This window comes from Cebus imitator, unplaced genomic scaffold (genome assembly GCF_001604975.1).
Source record: "Cebus imitator isolate Cc_AM_T3 unplaced genomic scaffold, Cebus_imitator-1.0 Scaffold76, whole genome shotgun sequence".
Lineage (NCBI taxonomy): Eukaryota > Metazoa > Chordata > Mammalia > Primates > Cebidae > Cebus > Cebus imitator.
In genome coordinates this window covers 3,360,148-3,380,670 of record NW_016107391.1, presented here as the reverse complement: position 1 = coordinate 3,380,670, position 20,523 = coordinate 3,360,148, and the positions used below count along the sequence as shown (strand labels likewise).

At 39.5% G+C, this 20,523-nt stretch overlaps 1 protein-coding gene across 11 annotated transcripts in view; it reads left to right on the top strand.

Annotated features, from left to right (window-relative positions):
• NR3C1 (nuclear receptor subfamily 3 group C member 1) overlaps positions 1-20,523 on the top strand; it is a 156,326-nt gene that overhangs the window by 21,066 nt on the left and 114,737 nt on the right. For 2 of the 11 annotated variants that reach the window (XM_017532295.2, XM_017532287.2), the window contains exons 1-2: positions 9,134-9,813; positions 12,175-13,371. In XM_017532295.2, coding sequence (XP_017387784.1) covers positions 12,188-13,371 — 1,184 coding nt within the window. In that variant the 5' untranslated portion in view covers positions 9,134-9,813; positions 12,175-12,187. Of the gene's footprint in view, positions 1-7,708; positions 7,878-8,043; positions 8,237-8,317; positions 8,428-8,466; positions 8,668-8,736; positions 9,056-9,133; positions 9,814-9,979; positions 10,427-10,503; positions 11,762-12,174; positions 13,372-20,523 lie in introns of those variants that run through there. The other 9 variants (XM_017532292.2, XM_017532290.2, XM_017532294.2 and 6 more) reach the window with 9 other exon arrangements.

Here is a 20,523-nt window from a genome sequence, read left to right as displayed (position 1 = left end):
AATGTGGAGACGTGGTTCTTTCTTTTGTAAAACACTTATTATTTTTAAAACTCCATAAAATGTACTAACTTCTCTTGGAAAATGTTAAAACTCAAACAAAAAACCTGTCATGTGGAATATAGATTGCAGGTTATAATGGAGGAAGCAGGCAAAATGGTGAAAACTGTGATTGCCAGAATTTTCCTGATAATAGGCAAGACAATAGGGTGGCTTTCAGTAGGGTCCTTCTTTATGGCATGGCAAAGAAAAACTAGGAATGAAGTAGTCAGAAGCATAAAAAGAGGCAGCAATGTATGTGTAGCACAGAGTGATTCAGTGTGAGAGTTTTATAATTAAAATTGCCAAGTGATAGAAAAAAAAATCTATAAATTGGGATAGGCTCAAGGTATTGCTATGAACAAATAACCCCCTCCATGTAGACAGAAATCAATGAAATTTCTAGATGAGTAGCTTAGTATGTGAATTCCAGTTCCAAAATGTTACAGGTATTTCCTTCCCCACCTGCACTTTAAGGCAATTTGACATTTAACTAATAATCAAGCCCAGTTTCCTCCATCTGCTGCAAAGATATTTACCTAGAAATCCTAGAACTGCCAACATCTCCTTACTTCCACTACATTCCTCCCTGACGCCTTTTTTCTGGTGCAGCTTTCTATGCACTCACTCCATTCAACCGCGGAGCTTGCTCTTCACCAGAAGGTCTTCTCTTAGCATAAAAAGTCCCTGGAAGTCCATCCCTTTCATTGAGCTGCTGGATGACTGCTTTACTTACCTTTGGCCTCCAAAATACCTCTCCTGACCAATCGTAGCTCCCCAGCTCCTCTGCCATTGCAACCAATACAAACGTCATCATCTTTCCTTGGACCAGTGTGCCTGTCTCCTAACTACTCTCCCTGCTTTCTCCCTTAGCCCCTACAACTCATATTCCACATTTCAAGCAGAACGAGCTTTTCAAATTAGATTATGTCCATTAGTGTGCTAGTAAATGTTTAACAACTGCCTGAGGGGAAGAGGGTATCTGTGTATTTATTATCATTTTTACTGATATATATATATGTGTGTGTGTGTGTGTGTGTGTGTGTATACATATCACATAATTTACAAAAAGCAAGAAAATATATAACACTCTTAAATAGTAAATTCTATATTGCCACTTGACTTTCACAGAACCGTTTCAGTGATTTTGGAGAACACTTGTGTGCCTAGCCAACCTACAGTTGAAATTCAACCGTGTTCAGCAAAATCAGACTACAAATAAATATTTGATTAATATTCAATTTGGCAAAGAAGTCATTCATGGTACTGAAGTCCCGACATGAAGGTTGGCTGATATTTTTATGTTAATGAGCGAGATAAAAGTGAAGCAACAAAAATGGACGTTGGGACTAAGCTCGTTCATTGATGACAGGAGTGACTTCTTTTGCTGAATCAGATAAGTTTTCAAGTACCGGAAAAATACTTTCTCAAGTTTTTGTGTTCACAACTGGGACACTTTTAAGTTCAATCTTCATTATTGAAATTTCCTCTATTGTGTCAGTCTAGACAATCAGCAAAACAAATCAAGCTCTGATTTGTCATGTATTCCAATTTCTATAGTGTAGGTACTCCACCATGCTTGATATCAAACTACCAAAATAACATTTCTGAATGCAGCGTTTGGAAGAGATATGCTGTATCACACCATTGTGTGGTATGTTCTTATACAGAACAGATAGAAGTAACTTTAAGAGCATAGATAATAGTAAAACTTAGTAAAATAATGAAAAAGTAAAGTTTTCAGCATTTATTTTTGTTGTTAAAATATTCGAGTGTAAGTTTATAATTTAGTTTTTAATAATGACTGTGATTAACAAACAATTACAAAATCTCTGAAAATGTAACAGTCAGTGCTTGCAAGCTGGTACAATTCATTCTGGTGCACTACTGAATTATCACTCCCCTGCCTAAAATTCCAGACTGCCCATTGCACCGATTACCTGGGAAATAAGTGAAGAAAGGCAATGATAATTTTCATTTTTGTTGTGGTGAAGTGATAATGCAAGAATTCTATAAGCCCCTCTAAGCTTTCCAAACAAACCTTAGTGTTTAAAAACTTTTGAATACATGATCCCATGTGAGGCCTACATTATTTCCTGTGGGATAGATGGGGTAGATATCATTATCCTTCCTTTACAGATTCAAAAACAAGGATGAGAAGAATTGAATGCCTACCCTAAGCTCATTCAAGTAAATAGATGGCAGAATAGGGTGTCAAAACCAGGTCTTGTATTGAAAATTCAACAAGAGGTTAGAGAAATTTTAATTCACAAACACTGATCTCAAAACAAAAGTTTTTCAATGGTAATAAATGTCCTTTGCAGCACTTTCGAGTTTGATTTGAAGTATCTTCTTATCTTGTTAAGGGATCCCTATGTCATGAATGTTTTTGTCTTAATCCCACTATTTCTAAGGCAGCTGAAGACAAAACAACAAAACAAAACCTCGTGTGCTCTAATAAACAATAAGATAGAAGAACCAAAATGAAAATGTAGGTTCTCAAATGAGCTGAAAGATTCCACATAGCAGTGTGGCATATTGAAACACTCTTTACCAAAGGAACATGGGACAGAAAAGGAGATTAAATCAGAAAAGGAAGAAAGCTAATGACATACGGTGAGCCACAAATGCCACAAATGAAAAACAAAGTACGTAATACTTGTTACAATTATTCAGTGTGCTTGCTCTAATGCCTCCAAACATTAAAAACATTGGGCTTCTGCTTATGGCAACATTTATCTCATTTATCTGCATATATTTGCCTCATCCTTGAATCAGGTATTGCTTAAACTAAGTATTGACAGCATAAAGAATAAAGTCAACCAGGACACCCATAGGCCATTTCATGCATATGAGCACAAATTGTCATATTTTAGGTTGCTTATGATGAAATCATTGAAAGCATCATGAAAAACAGCAAAATAGCAGGGAGGCTAGTAACAATTTAGCATTTCCCAGTCCAGGCAGGACTGTTAATTCTAATTACAAAGAGGAATACCAAAGTGGAATTTATTATGATTAAGAACTTGCTGTACTAGTGTGAATTGTTTTTAATAGGCATGCCTGGCATAAAATACAAATATTGAAGCAGACAGAGATGGGTCATTCAAAACTCAGCTGGGTTCCCTTGAACCTCTTGTCTTATAAAGTTAAATAGGAATAGAAGTATTTCTGAAAGTCAAGATATCATTTTAAAGGGACAAATAATAGGTATAACAGCTGCAGGAATAATTTTTTTAGAGTCGGTTCTAACAACCAATACAACCTGTTTGTGTGGACTTAAAATAGTATTAACATGTTCAAAATTATTAATACATATACACAATATACATATACATGATTCCAATTTACATTTAACATCATACATTTAAAGTAGGGGAGTGCAGAAAAAAATAATAAATGGAAACTGAAGCCATGACAAAGAATCATGGACTATAGGAAAATAAGTCACAAGAAAGTCTGTTTATGTAAGAGGAAATATATGTGATAAGCAACAGAAAATGTGGGAATGAATATGGTGTGTCTTTCTTTAACAGACTTTCTTAACAGACACTTCTCAATACCTTAATCTCAACTGATCCAGTTCTCTGGTCTCCCTGGAAAGCAATGGATTGATGCCCCGGGTGTGCTAAACACTGGAACCATGGTCCCTTCTGTACTTCACACAATTCTGCTCCCACTAGTTGAGCTACCAACAGTTCCTGGTGCTTGTGCTTCCCAAACATGTCTATGCCATTTGTTGCTTCTTACTGTACTTACTTAATTTGATTAAATATTAAGTAAAAGGATGAAATATGAATATAAAAAATTGTTCTATGAAATCTAAATGGAAAGATGCCATATAGCCTTCCTTGACTTACAATTGCAGTCAAGGAAGATGGATGTAAGACAATTTTAAAATACTGGGGTGGGGGCAGGAGCAAAAAAATCATAAAAATCTAGAAATCTGCTCTAAAATTATTCTAAAAGTACATGTTGAACACTCCTAACTTGATAATCTGAATTTTGAAGTGCTCCAAAATCCCAAACTTTTTGAGCATTGTTATGATACCACAAATGGAAAATCCCACACATAAGTACTTACTGCAAACTTTGCTTCATGCCCCAAACTATTTTAAATATTGTATAAAATTACCTTCAGGCTATAAGGTGTATATGAAACAAAATGAATTTCCTGTTAGACTTGGGTTCCATTGCCAAGATATCTCATTATATATATGCAAATATTCCAAAATCAGAAAAACTCCAAAATCTAAAACACTTTCGCTATTAAGCATTTTGGGTCATGGCTACTGAATGCATATCTTTAATTTCTTGCTCTACTTTGTTAAAAACTAGGGAAAATAGTAATTCTACAGATGAATAATGATTGCTAATGATGAGCAAATACTTCCAATGACCTGGGAATTATTCTAAGCACTTCACGTATATCAAACTTGTTTAATCTTTATAATAAGTTAGTACTATCATTCTCCCCATTTTACAGATGATGGAAACAAGCACAGAGAGTTAGCCTGCTCAAGTTTACCTTCCTTTTAGTGGTAGAGACTCTATCTGGCTTTTATCATCTGGCTTTTAACTGCTATACTATACCAATGCATTATAGGTATAGTTTATACACACTAAAGAAGACATGGAACTCCAGTCAGTGGGCTCATAAAAGCTTTAGACCTTCATCAAAATATTAGGAATTAAATGTTCAATCACAGGTTTTAGGTTTCAAAAATTTAAAGTTTGCAAGTTATCTTTCTTAAAATGATTCCCTTACTTTAACTAATTTTTAAATTAAACTCCAGTTCAATCACATCCACTAGAAGGCCTCACCTTCTACAAAGGAGCAGGTAAAAGGTGATGATCTTAAATACCATACTGGGAGTTGGGATCTGTGTAGTACTGGAATCAAGAGTTATTATACACACTTGAGGATCAGGGCATGATTTAGTTGATGTTTTGGAGGGTTAATCTGGCAGCACAGCTTGGATTATTTCAGTGGGAATGGAGATGATAAAACACAAAGAAAATGGGAGAACCCACTTGGGTAATATACCAGTTTCTGATATCAGTGTATCAGGTGGTTTGGTTATTAGGCTTAAGGTTTTGTTGGCCATAGGACATAGTCTCTAAGACCATATATTGTCATTCATTCATTCATATAACCAATACCCACTGAGCACCAGCTATGCATTAGTGATATAGGAGTGAACAAACAGACATAGTTCCTGCCTTTGTAGAGCTTATGTTCTGGTGGGTGATACAAAGAAATAACAAATGAGGGCACAAATAATGAACATTGTAATGTGCTACCAAAGTATACAGAACACTGTGAGAACATACAATCATGAATCTAATCTAGTTTATTTTTTTATTTTTGTAAGTTGGGGAGCACTCAGATGTTTAAACACACAATAAAAATGAGGATCTTGAATATTATCTATATGCTTTTTATTAATCCATGTGGCCACCACAATAACCCAGTAAAAGTGATTTTACATCTAGTTAACTGGTTGACTCAATGTTACTATAACCCTGTAATGTATTTGCTGAGTGCCTGCTATGTAGTGGGCTCTGTTCTAGGAGTGGGACATAAAGATATGAACAAGACAGATCAGGTCCTTTTCTTGATGGACTTTGAAGACATCACTTTTATTCCCACCTCTGCTTCTAAGACAATCAAATACATTCCACTCAGATGAGGATTCATCGTATTTCTTGTAGTAAGTTCCCAGGGTTACAAATTAGTTAATGTCATACCTAAGGACTTAAGATATTGTGCATAAAACACTTTCAGTAGTGCCTGTCAGACAGCAGATGCTCAGTAAATGTTGACTTTCATTAGAATTGTTATTATTATAATGCTAAATCTCATGTCCTTTTGGGTACACTGGAGTTCATCTCTTGAATTAAATTCTATAAGCGCTTATTTTAAGTCTATCACGGAATTGATATACTACTTCATGTGAATAATTGAGATCAGTGAGGAAAAACCACTCTAATATTGTCTAATACCTCTCGAAATGCTTAGGATCCCTGTGAACTTAGCCTGTTGTCCTCATATTGAAAAATCAAATAACAATACTTATTCAGCTGTTGTTAGTGCAAGTGGGCAGCAGAAGAGTGGGGAATCAATGTTAGCCACAAATCATAACTGTTTGTATTACTCTGAAAAAGAGGGTTTTTTTTTTTGAGACGGAGTTACGCTTTTGTTACCCAGGCTGGAGTGCAATGGCGTGATCTCGGCTCGCCGCAACCTCCGCCTCCTGGGTTCAGGCAATTCTCCTGCCTCAGCCTCCTGAGTAGCTGGGATTACAGGCATGCGCCACCATGCCCAGCTGATTTTTTGTATCTTTAGTAGAGACGGGGTTTCACCATGTTGACCAGGATGGTCTCGATCTCGTGACCTCGTGATCCACCCGCCTCGGCCTCCCAAAGTGCTGGGATTATAGGCGTGAGCCACCGCACCCAGCCTGGGTTTATAGTTTATGCATATTTCCAAATGGATGCGAAAGACTAAAGAATGAGAATTTTTTTGCTATCATATTAAAAAATTAACGGGCACATTTAGATCACTGAAGAGAGAAATTAGGAAAAGTTTATTTTATTTCTTTTTGCTCAACTAAAAGTGTTTTCAATGGCATATTTAAAATTATGTGAGTATTCTTCCCTATTAGGAATGCAGAAAAGAATGGGTAGGGAGAATAATTGGGAACTTTTGTGAAATCATAAATTAAGCAAAGTACCTACCACTTAGAATTTGAACATGTGTGAGCGATGAGGTGGATTCTTAGAGCAGAGATTCACTGGTAAAACAGGCTTATGGCATGGGAGATGTGTTCTATTAGACAACTGTATTGTCCCCTTGATTAGTATATGCATATGTATACATATGTGTATATATAAAAATAGAATTCTTAGTTATTTTAAGCAGATGTACAAGGATAATTATTAGCATGGGCTATTTAACTTACTTTTAAAATGTGTAAAACATTATTGCAGGGTTGAGTCTTGATTTGTTTCCCATGAAACTTTTGGTAGTTTAGGGGCCAAATTTACGAAAGACATCTCATTCTAGTGCGTGAGACTCAGAAGCTGGAAAAACGGGCAACTAGGTCAAGCAGCGTTCTCAGAGTCTCACCGTGTGCACTATGAGCATCCAAAGCAAGGGCCTCCCTGCTTGACTTGTGCTAAGGGACAGGAGAAACGGAGTCTGAATTCTGGGTCCAGAAAGGGGTTTTCTTAACATGGAGTTGCTCAGCGCACTTCATAAAAATTCTTCTGGCTGAGGGTTCTAGGCTAGCATAGGGTTGGTTCCCTCTTCTTTTCCGAGGTGACAAGTATCTCTTCCTTTGCCAAGATGGCGGCTCCAGAATCCTCTAGAGGCGGCCCCCGTAGATGGTCTCCGGATAAGAGGCTTGCTGGAGACCCGCTCCTTTCCTTTCGCACCCGACAACGCACGGGGCACCGTTTATCCTTCATTATCGAGGAAAGACGGCTTAAGCTCCCCGCGATCGCGAACCTTTGCCAAGATGGTGGCAACAGGGCCGGGCTGGCGTCACTGTCCCCTACCAAGATGGCGGTGAGCGGCTTCCGGGACGCGCTTTCCCAATCGTCTAAAAGATGTCAGAGCAGAGGCGGCCGCCGTCAGTCTGAGCGCGGCGGGAGGAGAGAGTGGCTGCGGCCAAAAGCCGGAGCAGGACTAGGTGGAGCTACGGCAGCCCCCGCCCCTGTCAGGAGCTGGCAAGCGCTGTCACCTGTGGGGGCGCAAAAGTTACCTCCCCAAACCCTAAAGCCACACAGCACAACCTTTCCCCGAGTCACAAAAATCATAATCTGTGCCGCAGAAGGTAGGAGGCTCGGTCCTGGCATCGCCCAAGCCTTCCCTACGCGGCGAGCTGGGGAAGGGAGCTGGGGCGGGGGCTTCCCGCTAGGGCACCCCTCGCCCCACGGCCCTCTCCTCTCTCGGGACGGGACACGTGTTTCCTTCCCCTAGGCCTGAGGGGGAAGCTCGTAACAGGAACAGCTGTAGGGAGTTGAACGCTGGCATTTTAAAGCTGCGTGTGTTTTGTTTCATTTGTAGGGTTAGGGGTCCCATGAACGCGATAGGGAGAGCAACGCATGAGTCGAGGGCAGCAAATGTCAAGATTCAGGGGTGGGGCCTGCACCGAGAATTTGGACGCGGGCCGTGGCCGGGGTGGAAGGAGAGGTCAGGAGTCTGGGAAGCGGGGGTGGGGGGGTGGGGGGGGGGTGTCATACTTCGCCAGCAACTTACTATTTCGCCGGCAACTTGCTTTTAGGCCTCCCGCCCCCTGCTTTCCTTAATCATAATTTTTTAAAAAGTGCAAAGAAATCCAGCCTGCCGGAGGTTTTGCATTTGGCGAGCAACTTCCTTCGAGTGTGAGCGCACTGGGCGGGAGGGGTGGGGGTTGAACTTGGCAGGCGGCGCCTCCTTCTGCCGCCGCCGCCTCGCAGACTCGGGGAAGAGGGTGGGGGACGGTCGGGGCGCGGGGGAGGGTGGGTTCTGCTTTGCAACTTCTCTCCCAGTGCGAGAGCGCCGTGGTAGCGGCTGAAGACCCGGCAGCCCAGACGATGCGGGGGTGGGGGACCTGTCGGCACGCGACTCCCGCCGGGCGCAGAGTACGTATGCGCCGACCCCCGCTCTCCCGTCCCCTCCTGTAAGCCTCCCCAGAGGGCGTGTCTGACCGCCCGGCCCCGAGCGCGGCCGAGATGTTGCGGCACCCTTTCGGTGCAAACCCGTAGTTCCTTTCGAAGTGACACACTTCACGCAACTCGGCCCGGGGGCGGGGGCCCGGACCACTCGCGCAGCTCTGCCGCGGGCGGTGCCCGGGCTCCTCTGGCTCGCCCGCTGTCACCCGCAGGGGCGCTGGCCGCGCTGGCCGCGGAGGGACAGCAACTTCCCGAGTGGGTCCGGAGCCGCGGAGTTGGGCGGGGGCGGGAGGGAGGTAGCGAGAAGAGAAACTGGAGAAACTCGGTGGCCCTCCTAACGCCGCCCCAAAGAGACCAGGTCGGCCCCCGCCACCGCCTCCCTTTTTCTTGGGGAGTTGGGGGTGGGGGCGGCCATGCCAGGGGCCGCGGGTGTGCAGGCGCCGTCGGGGCCGGGGTGGCCCGGCCCTCTCAGAGGGCGTGGGGGCGGGGGCGCGGGCGCCCCTGCAGTTGCCAAGCGTCGCCAACAGGTTGCACCGTTCCCCGCGGCCGCCGCGCGGCCCCTCGGGCGGGGAGCGGCCGGGGGTGGAGTGGGAGCGCGTGTGTGCGAGTGTGTGCGAGTGTGTGCGCGCCGTGACGCCGCCTCCACCCGCTCCCCGCTCGGTCCCGCTCGCTCGCCCAGGCCAGGCGGCCCTTTCGCGTGTCCGCGCTCCCTCCCCTCCGCCGCCGCCTCCTCCTCCATTTTGCGAGCTCGTGTCTGTGACTGGAGCCCTAGTCACCGCCCGCCCGTCGGGGACAGATTCAGTGGGTGGAAGAAGACGCCGCAGCCGGAGCGGCCGAAGCAGCTGGGCGCCGGGACGGGACACGCACGCCCGGAAGCCGGGACCCAGGGAGCCCGGCGCGGGGCGGAGGGCTGGCTTGTCAGCTGGGCAATGGGAGACTTTCTTAAATAGGGGCTCTTTCCCCCCACCCATGGAGAAGGGGGCGGCTGTTTACTTCCTTTTTTTTAGAAAAAAAAATTTTTCCCTCCTGCTCCTCCTGCGTTCACACGCTAAGTTGTTTATCTCGGCTGCGGCGGGAGCTGCGGACGGTGGCGGGCGAGCGGCGCCTTTGCCAGAGGTAAGAGGCAAGGCGGAGAGGGGAGGGGGCCGGGGTGGGCTGGCGCTTGCTCTTCTAAGGTGCCTGAGGGACCGGAGACGACTCGGGGGCCGCAGCGGGAGCCTGCAAACTTTTATTAGCCTCGGGGAGTGGGGGTGGGGGGCTGGCGAGGGCCGTGCGACGGTGACGAAAGGGCAGCGCGCGGGTGACAGCACTGGCCTCTTCCTCTCCCTCTGCCGCCGTCCCCAGGCCGGGCCGAGGGGGAGGAACCTGAGCTCGGACGGCTAGCGGAGCCCTGTCGAACTGCGAACTGCTGGGTGTTTCCAGCCTCCCGTTCCCCGGCGGGAATCCTGGCCTCTCTTCTCCCCCCAAAACACCTCTTTCTCTCCAAGGGGGCTGCCCGACACCCATTTTCGTGGTGAACGCTAAGCCGCGTCTGAATTCTACTGGCCCGAATATTTGCACTCCACCCCGGCGGGCCCGAGCGCGAGGCCCGAGCGCGCCTGGCTTGGGGAGGGCTTGTGGGGCGCTTGAGGGTGCCCACGAGGGGGGCTGACAGCCTGCAACTTGGAGACTACGGCCGGGGCTGGCGTTATCTGGTAGAAGTGGGCGTGTCGGAGAGAGAACTCAACAGGTCTAGGCATATTTCTCTTTTAACCTCGCACTTTTTTTCTACTCCCCCACCCCCAGCCCCAGGAGGGCTCGTTCTTTAGCGTTAGTTGTCAATTCGCTACTGAGGTTTTTAAGTGGCCCCTTTTAGAAAAAGACCCTCTCTAACCATAATAGTTTTGTGCTGCGATTTTTGACAAGTGCTAGTTTGACGTTTAGGGTTGCAGACTTGGTAATTGCAACCTTGTAATACCACTTAAGACCCTTTGGCATGGTTCATTAGGGCCGATTAATGTGGCAGGGTTATTTGCAACTTAAACTGGGAGATAATGTCGCTTGAGGGAGCGTTTTCGTTTAGTAAGTGTTGTTTTGGTTTCGGGTTTGAAGGCAGCTGTCAAAAAAGCGGCGTGGAAATACATTGGGCTCCATTTGATACCTCGTGTTTAGAGATCGTTATCAGGTAAACAGCAGAGGGGTGGGGAGATAAGCAGTTTGCCCTCAAGATTTGTCCACACCCCTCTTTCTACCTTCCTCATCTCACTTTTCAGTGAGGGCCAGTGACTCGCTGCCTAACGTCATCGTATAGAAAACGTTTCCTTTTATTGGACGGGATTTGACTGTAGTGTCCCGAATGTGTTTCTCAGTCTTACCCCATCTCGTAAAACACCCTGATTACCAATATACTAACAATCTTATTCTCTTGCGAATAGACTGAGAATTGGCATAGATGAAGGTTTGGATAGGTGAAGACAGAAAATTATTTTGAACATTTTACTGGATACCGTTGTACCTGAATTTATATGAATGTGATTTTACGGTTCCGTGTTTTTCCATTTTTCAGTACCTCGATATTTGTTTGGAAAGTAAAGAACTTAGAGATACAATAGCATTTCACATGGAGGGTCTTAAGCAATTTAAGTAAATGTAGCTTAATCTAGATGTTACTGTGAGTTATGATAAAGGTCAGCTATATTTATTTAAGTAAGCTAACAAACAATGTACTGAGAAGCTACTACACCTTCTCTTCTGCTCTTTAAAATCTAAATTTTAGTTGGCCTATATGAAGTGTATCTCATTTCATATACCCGAAATTTGGAGGTAGGCACATCCAGTCAGAAGTATGGGTTTTAGAAAAAGAGCATTTTCCCAGCTTGTTGGAAGATAAGCAGATCAGCATTGTTTATTTTTCAAAGAAAATGTGCATGGTTCACCAGTTGGTTGTACTCAAAGGGTTGGATGTGTGACTAGCTGGTAGGAGGGAAATTTGGAAGTAATTAGGGATTGAGAATTCTAGCATAGTATTTATCAAATGTTATATGTATTGGTTCTCAGAAAAGCAAACAGCCTTGATTGAAAAGAGGTAGGAATTTTAATGATCACACTTCTTTTTTTTTTTTGAAATTAAATACTTTGACATCAACTTGAACCTTTAGAATAATCAGATGTAATGAATTATAATGTATGTGATTAACAAAGTTACAAGTTCAGTGAGTGGCAGGATGAATAGCCAAGCTTAGTTCAATACAATTTTGCCCTCAGCTGTGCAAATGGACTGCATTGTACTTTTAAATGCGACAAGCTGAATGGGAGCAGGGGAGATGGCTTTTTATTCTGGAAGATAGAAACTACTCTTCTGGTAACAAAGAATTTGATTCCGAGTTAACTAAAAGGTTCATTTAACAGGCTGTCTCTTACTAATCGGATCAGGAAGATAATGTGACTTTAGAGCTTATGATGTTTTCCTGTCTTTTTCTTTTTTTTTTTTTTTTTTAGTTGATATTCACTGATGGACTCCAAAGAATCATTAACTCCTGGTAAAGAAGAAAATCCGAGTAGTGTGCTTACTCAGGAGAGGGGAAATGTGATGGACTTCTGTAAAATCCTAAGGGGAGGAGCTACTCTGAAGGTTTCTGTATCTTCAACCTCACTGGCTGCCGCATCTCAGTCAGACTCCAAGCAGCAAAGACTTTTGGTTGATTTTCCGAAAGGCTCAGTAAGCAATGCGCAGCAGCCAGATCTGTCCAAAGCAGTTTCACTCTCAATGGGACTGTATATGGGAGAAACAGAAACAAAAGTAATGGGAAATGACCTGGGATTCCCACAGCAGGGCCAAATCAGCCTCTCCTCAGGGGAAACAGACTTACAGCTTCTGGAAGAAAGCATTGCAAACCTCAATAGGTCGACCAGTGTTCCAGAGAACCCCAAGAGTTCAGCATCCTCTTCCGTGTCTGCTGCCCCCAAAGAGAAGGAGTTTCCAAAAACTCACTCTGATGTATCTTCAGAACAGCAAAATTCGAAGGGCCAGACTGGCACCAACGGTGGCAATGTGAAATTGTATACCGCAGACCAAAGCACCTTTGACATTTTGCAGGATTTGGAGTTTTCTTCTGGTTCCCCAGGTAAAGAGACGAATCAGAGTCCTTGGAAATCAGACCTGTTGATAGATGAAAACTGTTTGCTTTCTCCTCTGGCGGGAGAAGAGGATTCATTCCTTTTGGAAGGAAATTCAAATGAGGACTGCAAGCCTCTCATTTTACCGGACACTAAACCTAAAATTAAGGATAATGGAGATCTGGTTTTGTCAAGCTCCAGTAATGTAACACTGCCCCAAGTGAAAACAGAAAAAGAAGATTTCATCGAACTCTGCACCCCTGGGGTAATTAAGCAAGAGAAACTGAGCACAGTTTACTGTCAGGCAAGCTTTCCTGGAGCAAATATAATTGGTAATAAAATGTCTGCCATTTCTATTCATGGTGTGAGTACCTCTGGAGGACAGATGTACCACTATGACATGAATACAGCATCCCTTTCTCAACAGCAGGATCAGAAGCCTATTTTTAATGTCATTCCACCAATTCCCGTTGGTTCCGAAAATTGGAATAGGTGCCAAGGATCTGGAGATGACAACTTGACTTCTTTGGGGACTCTGAACTTCCCTGGTCGAACGGTTTTTTCTAATGGCTATTCAAGGTAAGATTAGTGCTTTTCTGTTTCTTAAGAATGGCACATTTAAGATAGATTAATAGATTTAAATCTTCATTTATTTGTATTTGTTCTCTAAAGATTCATGTGCTTTTTTATATGAATAAGTTTAAGTGGTCTTTTGAAAGTAGGAAGGGCAAACAACCTAAGTGACTTATTGGTATGTAACCATTTCAAGTTTTTTCCATAAATAGTGGTATTCAGTATCCCATTGGCCAGTGGTGAGGATTTTATTTAAAATTTTAAAAATATTGCTCAGTAACAGGTATCTTAAGGAAAAATTACACAAATTCAGGAGAGTATAATGTCTCGTAAAATCATACTGTGTTGTGCATGTTCATTCAGCTGTTTTAGAATATGTTCTTATATTACAATAAAAGATATCCTTAATTCTATAATCAGGAGTTTTGCTGCCTTATTTGTAAATTTGTTAAGTGTTAGCTTGAGATTAAAGGGTTAAAAGCAGAAGTACTAACAAAAAGCCCTGTTTTTCAAACTGAATCTTCTGTTAAAGAATTTGAGTTTTGAAACTGCTAAAGCAATGCAGTGAACAGTGTACCAGACCATACTATTAGACACAGGTCTTGCTCACAGGGTTCTTGACCTAAAGTAGACAAGTTATGTCTGCTGATCAATCTCTTTAAGAGAGGAATTGGTGCCAACACGGTGCAAAACAAAATTTTACTTTCAAATGTTCCTGCAAGTTCTCAAGTAGATAACTGATGGCCAAAATTGTTAAGCTGCAATTCTCAGCTCTCATTTGATTTTTCTCTTCTTTTTACTCATTTATAAGTCTGCTAATATTTCTGTCTGACCTCAAAAAGATCAGAAAATGGAATTTATCAGAAAAAAGTTTTAAATGTTGATATACATGTTGGTAGGGGTTAAGTTCTCTACCCTGTAACCTCATCCCCAATTCAGATAAATGCTAGGTTTTACATCCATTTTAGGTGTGAAGGAAAATATAAAAATGTAGATTGTAGTGACACAAGATTGATTAATCAGCAGGGTTTTTTTTTTTTTTTTAATAAAATGCAGAGTGATTGTAACATTGAAGTATTTTCTTAAATGTTAATGATACTCATCATTCCCATTACTTAGATATTCAGCCTTTTAAATACTTTTTCTATGAAAGCTATCCTAACCTTGAGGATGTCTCTTTCCTCTTTACATAGGAAGCTTTTCTTGTAAGGGAAATAATTTAGGCTTAGATTTAGGCTACGTTCTCTTCTTCTAAAAGGCTTAGTTATCAAAGGTTCTTATGTGTCTTAAAGCAAACTACCTCCTAATCTATTGCTTAAAAAATTATCATCTTTTATTTAGAAGAACACTACTTCAATGTGAGTCGAAGGTATAAAATGTTTTCAGTAAGGAGATTTGAGATGTTTCTTATTGCATAAGCTGTTGTGTTTTAAATGCTAAAAGACATGCTGTGTTTTAAATTTTTTAATTGCAAATTTTGGGCAATAGAATTCACATGCTTAGTTTTCTTAAAATGTACAGTTGATTTGACTAAGCTATCTGTAGGAAACTCTTAAATTGATTCATAAAACATGTAGTTATACAAAGAAAAATAAAACATCTTAGGAAACTCTTGGGGATTATTAATGCCTTTTGCCCTGATAATCATCATGGCATTGTTTTCATCTTCCTTACTATAAAGAAAAGGCATGGGACAAAACTTATTTTCCATTTACTGTGAACTTTCGTTAAACCCTAGAAAATCTGGGATATAGAGTATAAGTAGTTCCTCTTAAATCATTAAAGGTGATTTTAATGTCTTAACTTTTAAAGTACTTTATGACATAAAGCATCTTCACATATTTTTAATTTGTGCACCATAACCTTATGGAGGTAGGCAAGACAATAATGATGCAGCTCTTTGAAGTTCTTTAATATAAAATGAAATGATTATTTTTATGCCATTGTGTGATTGGGAGATATAATCAGTAGTCTGTGTCCTAACAAGAAAGTATAATACTTTATACAGGGTATTTTGTTAATATTTGAAAATTTTATACCATATGGCATTAGGTTAGCACTGGGAACTATGATTACCCAGAACAAAGCTTCATCCAAATAAATTGAAACAATGTTTCTTTTAAACCATCATTGAATTAGCCTATTGTTTCCAAACAGCAGCCCTGATATAACTAAAATTGGCTGCTTTCTCTTCTCTATATGTTACATGACTCTAGCCAAACATTTGCTATGACCAGTCATCCTGAGTGATTAGCAAATAATCAACATATTGAGACCACAACTTGTGTGAATATTGACCTTCTGACTTTAGGTAGAAGAATATTAAATGCCACTAATAAGTTGAATTCCTTTTAAATTAAAAAAAATTATAAACTGCAATTTGACTTTTTAAAATGCCACTTGAAAGTGTTTTTCTCAGAATACTTTAAAAAAATCCTCACTTTATTCTCTGGGTGTGGGAAGAGGCAATCCCTTCCTTCCACCACAACACTGAGTTATTACATAAAATTGTAAAATTATGAATATTATGATTGAGCTTAGTAAAGTGTTTTCTTTTTAAGTTCATTTATAGTAAAACAGAAATCTTATTGATTCCCAAATCCATTCTTTAAGTAAAACAAATTAGCCATTCTAACTTAATGTGCTTTTAAAAATACTGAAATTCAGTATGTTTAGCATAAACTTATTGACAAAGGCACGTTTCTGCATTATTTGACTTTCAGCCTTGTTTCACTTAAGCATTAATTTCAGAGGCAGAGAACAGAAGTAGTTTTAGGTGTTATTAGAGCTTTTATTGGGATTATGTTGAAATTTTAGTGTTAAAAAATTGTTCATATCCTGAAAGGAGGGAATACTGTAGAAAATGCAGGACGAGCTTGTAAATTCAGCCTTAGGCAGAGTGTAGGGTTCTGTTGATTGGCAGTTAATGAAGTTACTAAAATTTATGTAGATTTTAACGTCTCAGTAATTGCATCTGTATCTAATCTTATAAAAGTAATGAAATTGAAGACCCGTACAAATACAGGATGAGTAAAGCAAATTCTACTAACATCATGTTGAATGTTTTCTCAGAAAAAGAAGAAGAAATATAAAGAGATTTTGTTTTGACTACGATTAACCACCCCCCCCCCCCCAATGATGGATACTTTCTTTCTGCCTTTTTTCTTTTCCTTTCAGAGATTCTGGCAGTGGGTGTTTCCATGTTTTTTAAGCTTAATATTTCTGGTACTCATTTATGTAAAGTGATTTTTGAAAGTTAAAGGAAATTTACTTTTAAATATATATTCATTTATTTTTAGCTTTATGATCAGAATCTTATTTTTTAAATCTGTAACTCGTTACGGCTATATGATTAGTAAAAGAAAAGCTTTTAAAGCGCACTGTGTATTCAGGTGTCTCATTTTAGTGTGGAATGACTAATACAGAAATATGTGACTAGCATGTGGTCAGATTTTATTGAAATTGCTTCTTATGATGTTTCTATGGCTATTTCCCTTATATTTTTATAATTGGTAACATAATTGATAAACTGTTTTGGTTTTGTGTATTTGTGTTACAGATATTTTAGTCTGACCACTTTCGCTATGTGATTGAACATTTACACATTTTATGAAAGACTTATATACCTTGCATAAATGTAGGTTAAATGCAAATTGTATTAATAGTGAAATGAATATGTGGGTAGAGATCACTTTGGGGGCCTTTTGAGATTTAGTGAAGGAGAGATTGGGTCAAAAGGGTTTAATGTGACTGCCTAATGTGAAAGTCGGAACATCTGCATTAATTGGTTAGTTACATAAATCTTAGTCCACTCTGGCCTGCAGGTGATTGAAATAGCTGAGGAAATCTTAATTTGCATTAATTTTAGACTAGGTCTGGGGCATAGTTCTTAAAGCATATTCTTTTTTACTTTAAAGATTATACCTGATTTTAATTAGCTGTGGGTTCTCATTATGTACTACTACTGATGTGAGCAAATTAAATAAGCAAAATAGGTTTGTGCTGAATAGTATTTACCCTTCTGAGGACATCCTGATAGTATTTTCATCAAGAGTAATTGTGTAATGCAGTATTTACAGGTATTTGCCAAAGTAATGGTCACTTGTTTTCATATTTCTGAGTCATGGAAAATATACATTGGTGAATCCTATTGCATAAAGAGTTTTCAAGAAATATTTTGTTGAATTAAGCTATAAAAAATCAGTTACTTATTGACCTTTACAGAGGATTTTTAAAAGCCCATGCTCTCCTTATTTCTGCAGCTTCAGAGAGCTCTAATTTTCTTCTGGCATACACTATTAATACTTGGTTTTTGTATTTTTCAAGTAAATATTCCTATGGAGAACTTCCATTTTAAAAAAGAAAAGGTCTACTAAGTGTTCCCTTCCGTTTTGAATTATGTGTGATTATTTCTGTGCCAAACTAGATTAGGGTGTGACTTGTGATGGTGATTTTTGTTCATTTTACATATTAAGAAAGAAATACAATTTTATCACTGTTCAAAAGGAGTTGTGGACAATGGTTTTAACCCCCAAACATCTAATTTTGACAGGTGGTTTTCTTTATTCCTCAGTACCATCCTAAATGTCTCTAAATACAGAATTTCCAGTGGATTTTGTGAATTGGGGGTGGAAGGTAAAGAGAAGAGCAACAGAGATTTGGAATGATATAGATAAATTTAGGAACATCAAGATCAGTTCTGAAAACTAAAAGTTTGGATCAACTATCATGAATTAGAGATTTAAGAAGAGAGAAATTTAGGACTACATGTACAAGGAAATGCATCATCAGGATTTCAATTTAGTTTCTTTTACTTGAGGTAGAAATCTAAAACTAATGGCAATATAATCCTAATTATTGACGTATGTTGTTTCTTATGCTTTATTACCAAAAAAGGATAAAATGCACATTTTACTTTTAGATTATTTTAGCTAAGATTAAGTTCATATTTGTTCCATTTTTATTTAAGCTGCTGTTTAATAAATGAAAACCTAACAACTTGAATGCAATTGACCTAATGTCTTAACGTTGATATAACCATTTCATATTCATAGTGCCACCCTCCCTTTTTTTTTTTTTTAACAGCCATTGTCAGCTGACTGGAGAGCAATCCATTTCTTTGATAACATATTTATATGGGTTATGTATTTTTCTGCTAGAATATCGAGGAAATTAATTTTTCATGATACATGTGCAGACTAAATTATGGGCTTCTGCAAGTGCTAGACAGTCACTTAAACTATTTATATTGCAGTACATTCCTTAAATTTAATATTTTGAATGAAAGTATGTTATCCTCCATTTTATCCCTCGGCCAATTTAAATATTAATGACATCCCCATAGAGATGCATGCGTAAACAGACTTTTTCAGAGTAACCCAGGTATTAATTTTAAGTGCTTTAAAATATTTTTTCTTTTTAGCAAGTTTCAACAAGATTAATAATGTCTATAGGGCAGCAAGTTCAGTGAAAGTTTTAGAATATTTTTTATTCACACTATAGGGCACCAAAAATACATATAGTGGGGAAAAAAGGCTTAATGATATGATTAGTTGTAAATGTTTATACATTATCTTGCCTTGAATTTTTATTTTTTGTAACTAATAATTTGAGAGTTCAATAAGTATACAATGTTTAAGACATACAGTTTTTTGCAAAAACAGTTAACTTTTTCTTTTTATGATAAATTTAGCCTTTATTCTAGTTGATTTCATAATTGTCGATAATATTTAGCCGTGGCTATTATGAAAGTATATTTGATAGCCAGATTTTGAAAGCTATTGTGAAATGATACAATTCAGTACATAATTTATTATTTCATGCTGATTGGGGCAAGGCTGTGACTTATGACCTTATGATTGTCACATGCTGAACACTAAAGCTCTACCAGTTTGTTATTGACACTTTTACTCTGTTATTGTTTTAATGTTTTCTTTTGTGATTGAGGATAAGAGCTTCCTTAATTTTAAGACTATTTAAACTGCAAATTTTTCCTCTTTTTTAACCCTCAAATCCCTTTCAAAGAATTTGATTTAGTTATTCAATAGTAGAAACAGAAGAAAAATACTCAACTGAAAGCCCAAAGACCTAGGTTCTAATGCTAAGAGAGAAAGCCTATGGCTTTGGGTAACGAGGTACTTTGGAATCAAAAATACTTTCTTTACAACTGTGTTTGAATTGTTTTCAAAACACCTGTGTCTATGTTTCTACAATTCCACAATCCTTTTAACCCATCGATTTGATGAGGGAAGTAATTGGGGTAGGGAATGGTATAACAAAGTTAGTACTTTGACATTTTCTTTGTAGAGTATCAAGTGTAAGACAAATATTGAATACAGATGTGGTATTTTTATAAAACAAGGATTTAAAATAATGTAGTTGGTGATACATACAAAATAGACTATTGCTGTTGTTAGCACCTGAGAGGTGGGGTTCTCTGGTTCTCAGAGCTTGTTTTATGTGTTAGGTACAGTTTTTTAGATTAGAACTTGAAAAGACTTGAGAGCTCACCTAATCCTACCCCCAAAGTTTTCAAATGAGAAATTGAGATCCATAGAAAGTATTGAGGTAAAGATCACAGAGCACCTCATTAGTGGTGTTGCCAGTTTGAATATCTCAATTCTTAGTTATTTAAGTTCCCCGGTAGGCTTCTCTAATTATCTGGGTCTCTTCTAGACATCTGAAACAAATAGTTGATTGACATAATACAGACTAGCCACATATTTTATAAGAGTTACTTTTGGCTTAGATTTTTTTAATGTACAGTGTCTATATTTGTTCCTATACATTTTGTTAACCTTTTTTTCCCTAATAATGATTGAGCACTAATTATATGACAGCGTTGTGCTGAGCACTTTGCATGCATTCATCTCATTTAAATCTCAACTCTGACAATTTTTATTCTAGTTACTTTTACTGAGTCTTGATTCTGTCAATATCCATGTAGCACAGAAGCCAGCTGTTATTTACCTTAATTTTACAGATGGGAAAACAAAAGGCATTTAAAAAGAGAAAAGAATAGCCACAAAACCTTAATACTTATCTGAAGGGAAATATTTAATATTGGATGTGTTAGAAGTTCGTCATGTATCTTTAATAATTTTTATCAACAGTGAATCTTTTTTTTTTTTTTTTTTGAGACGGAGTTTCACTCTTGTT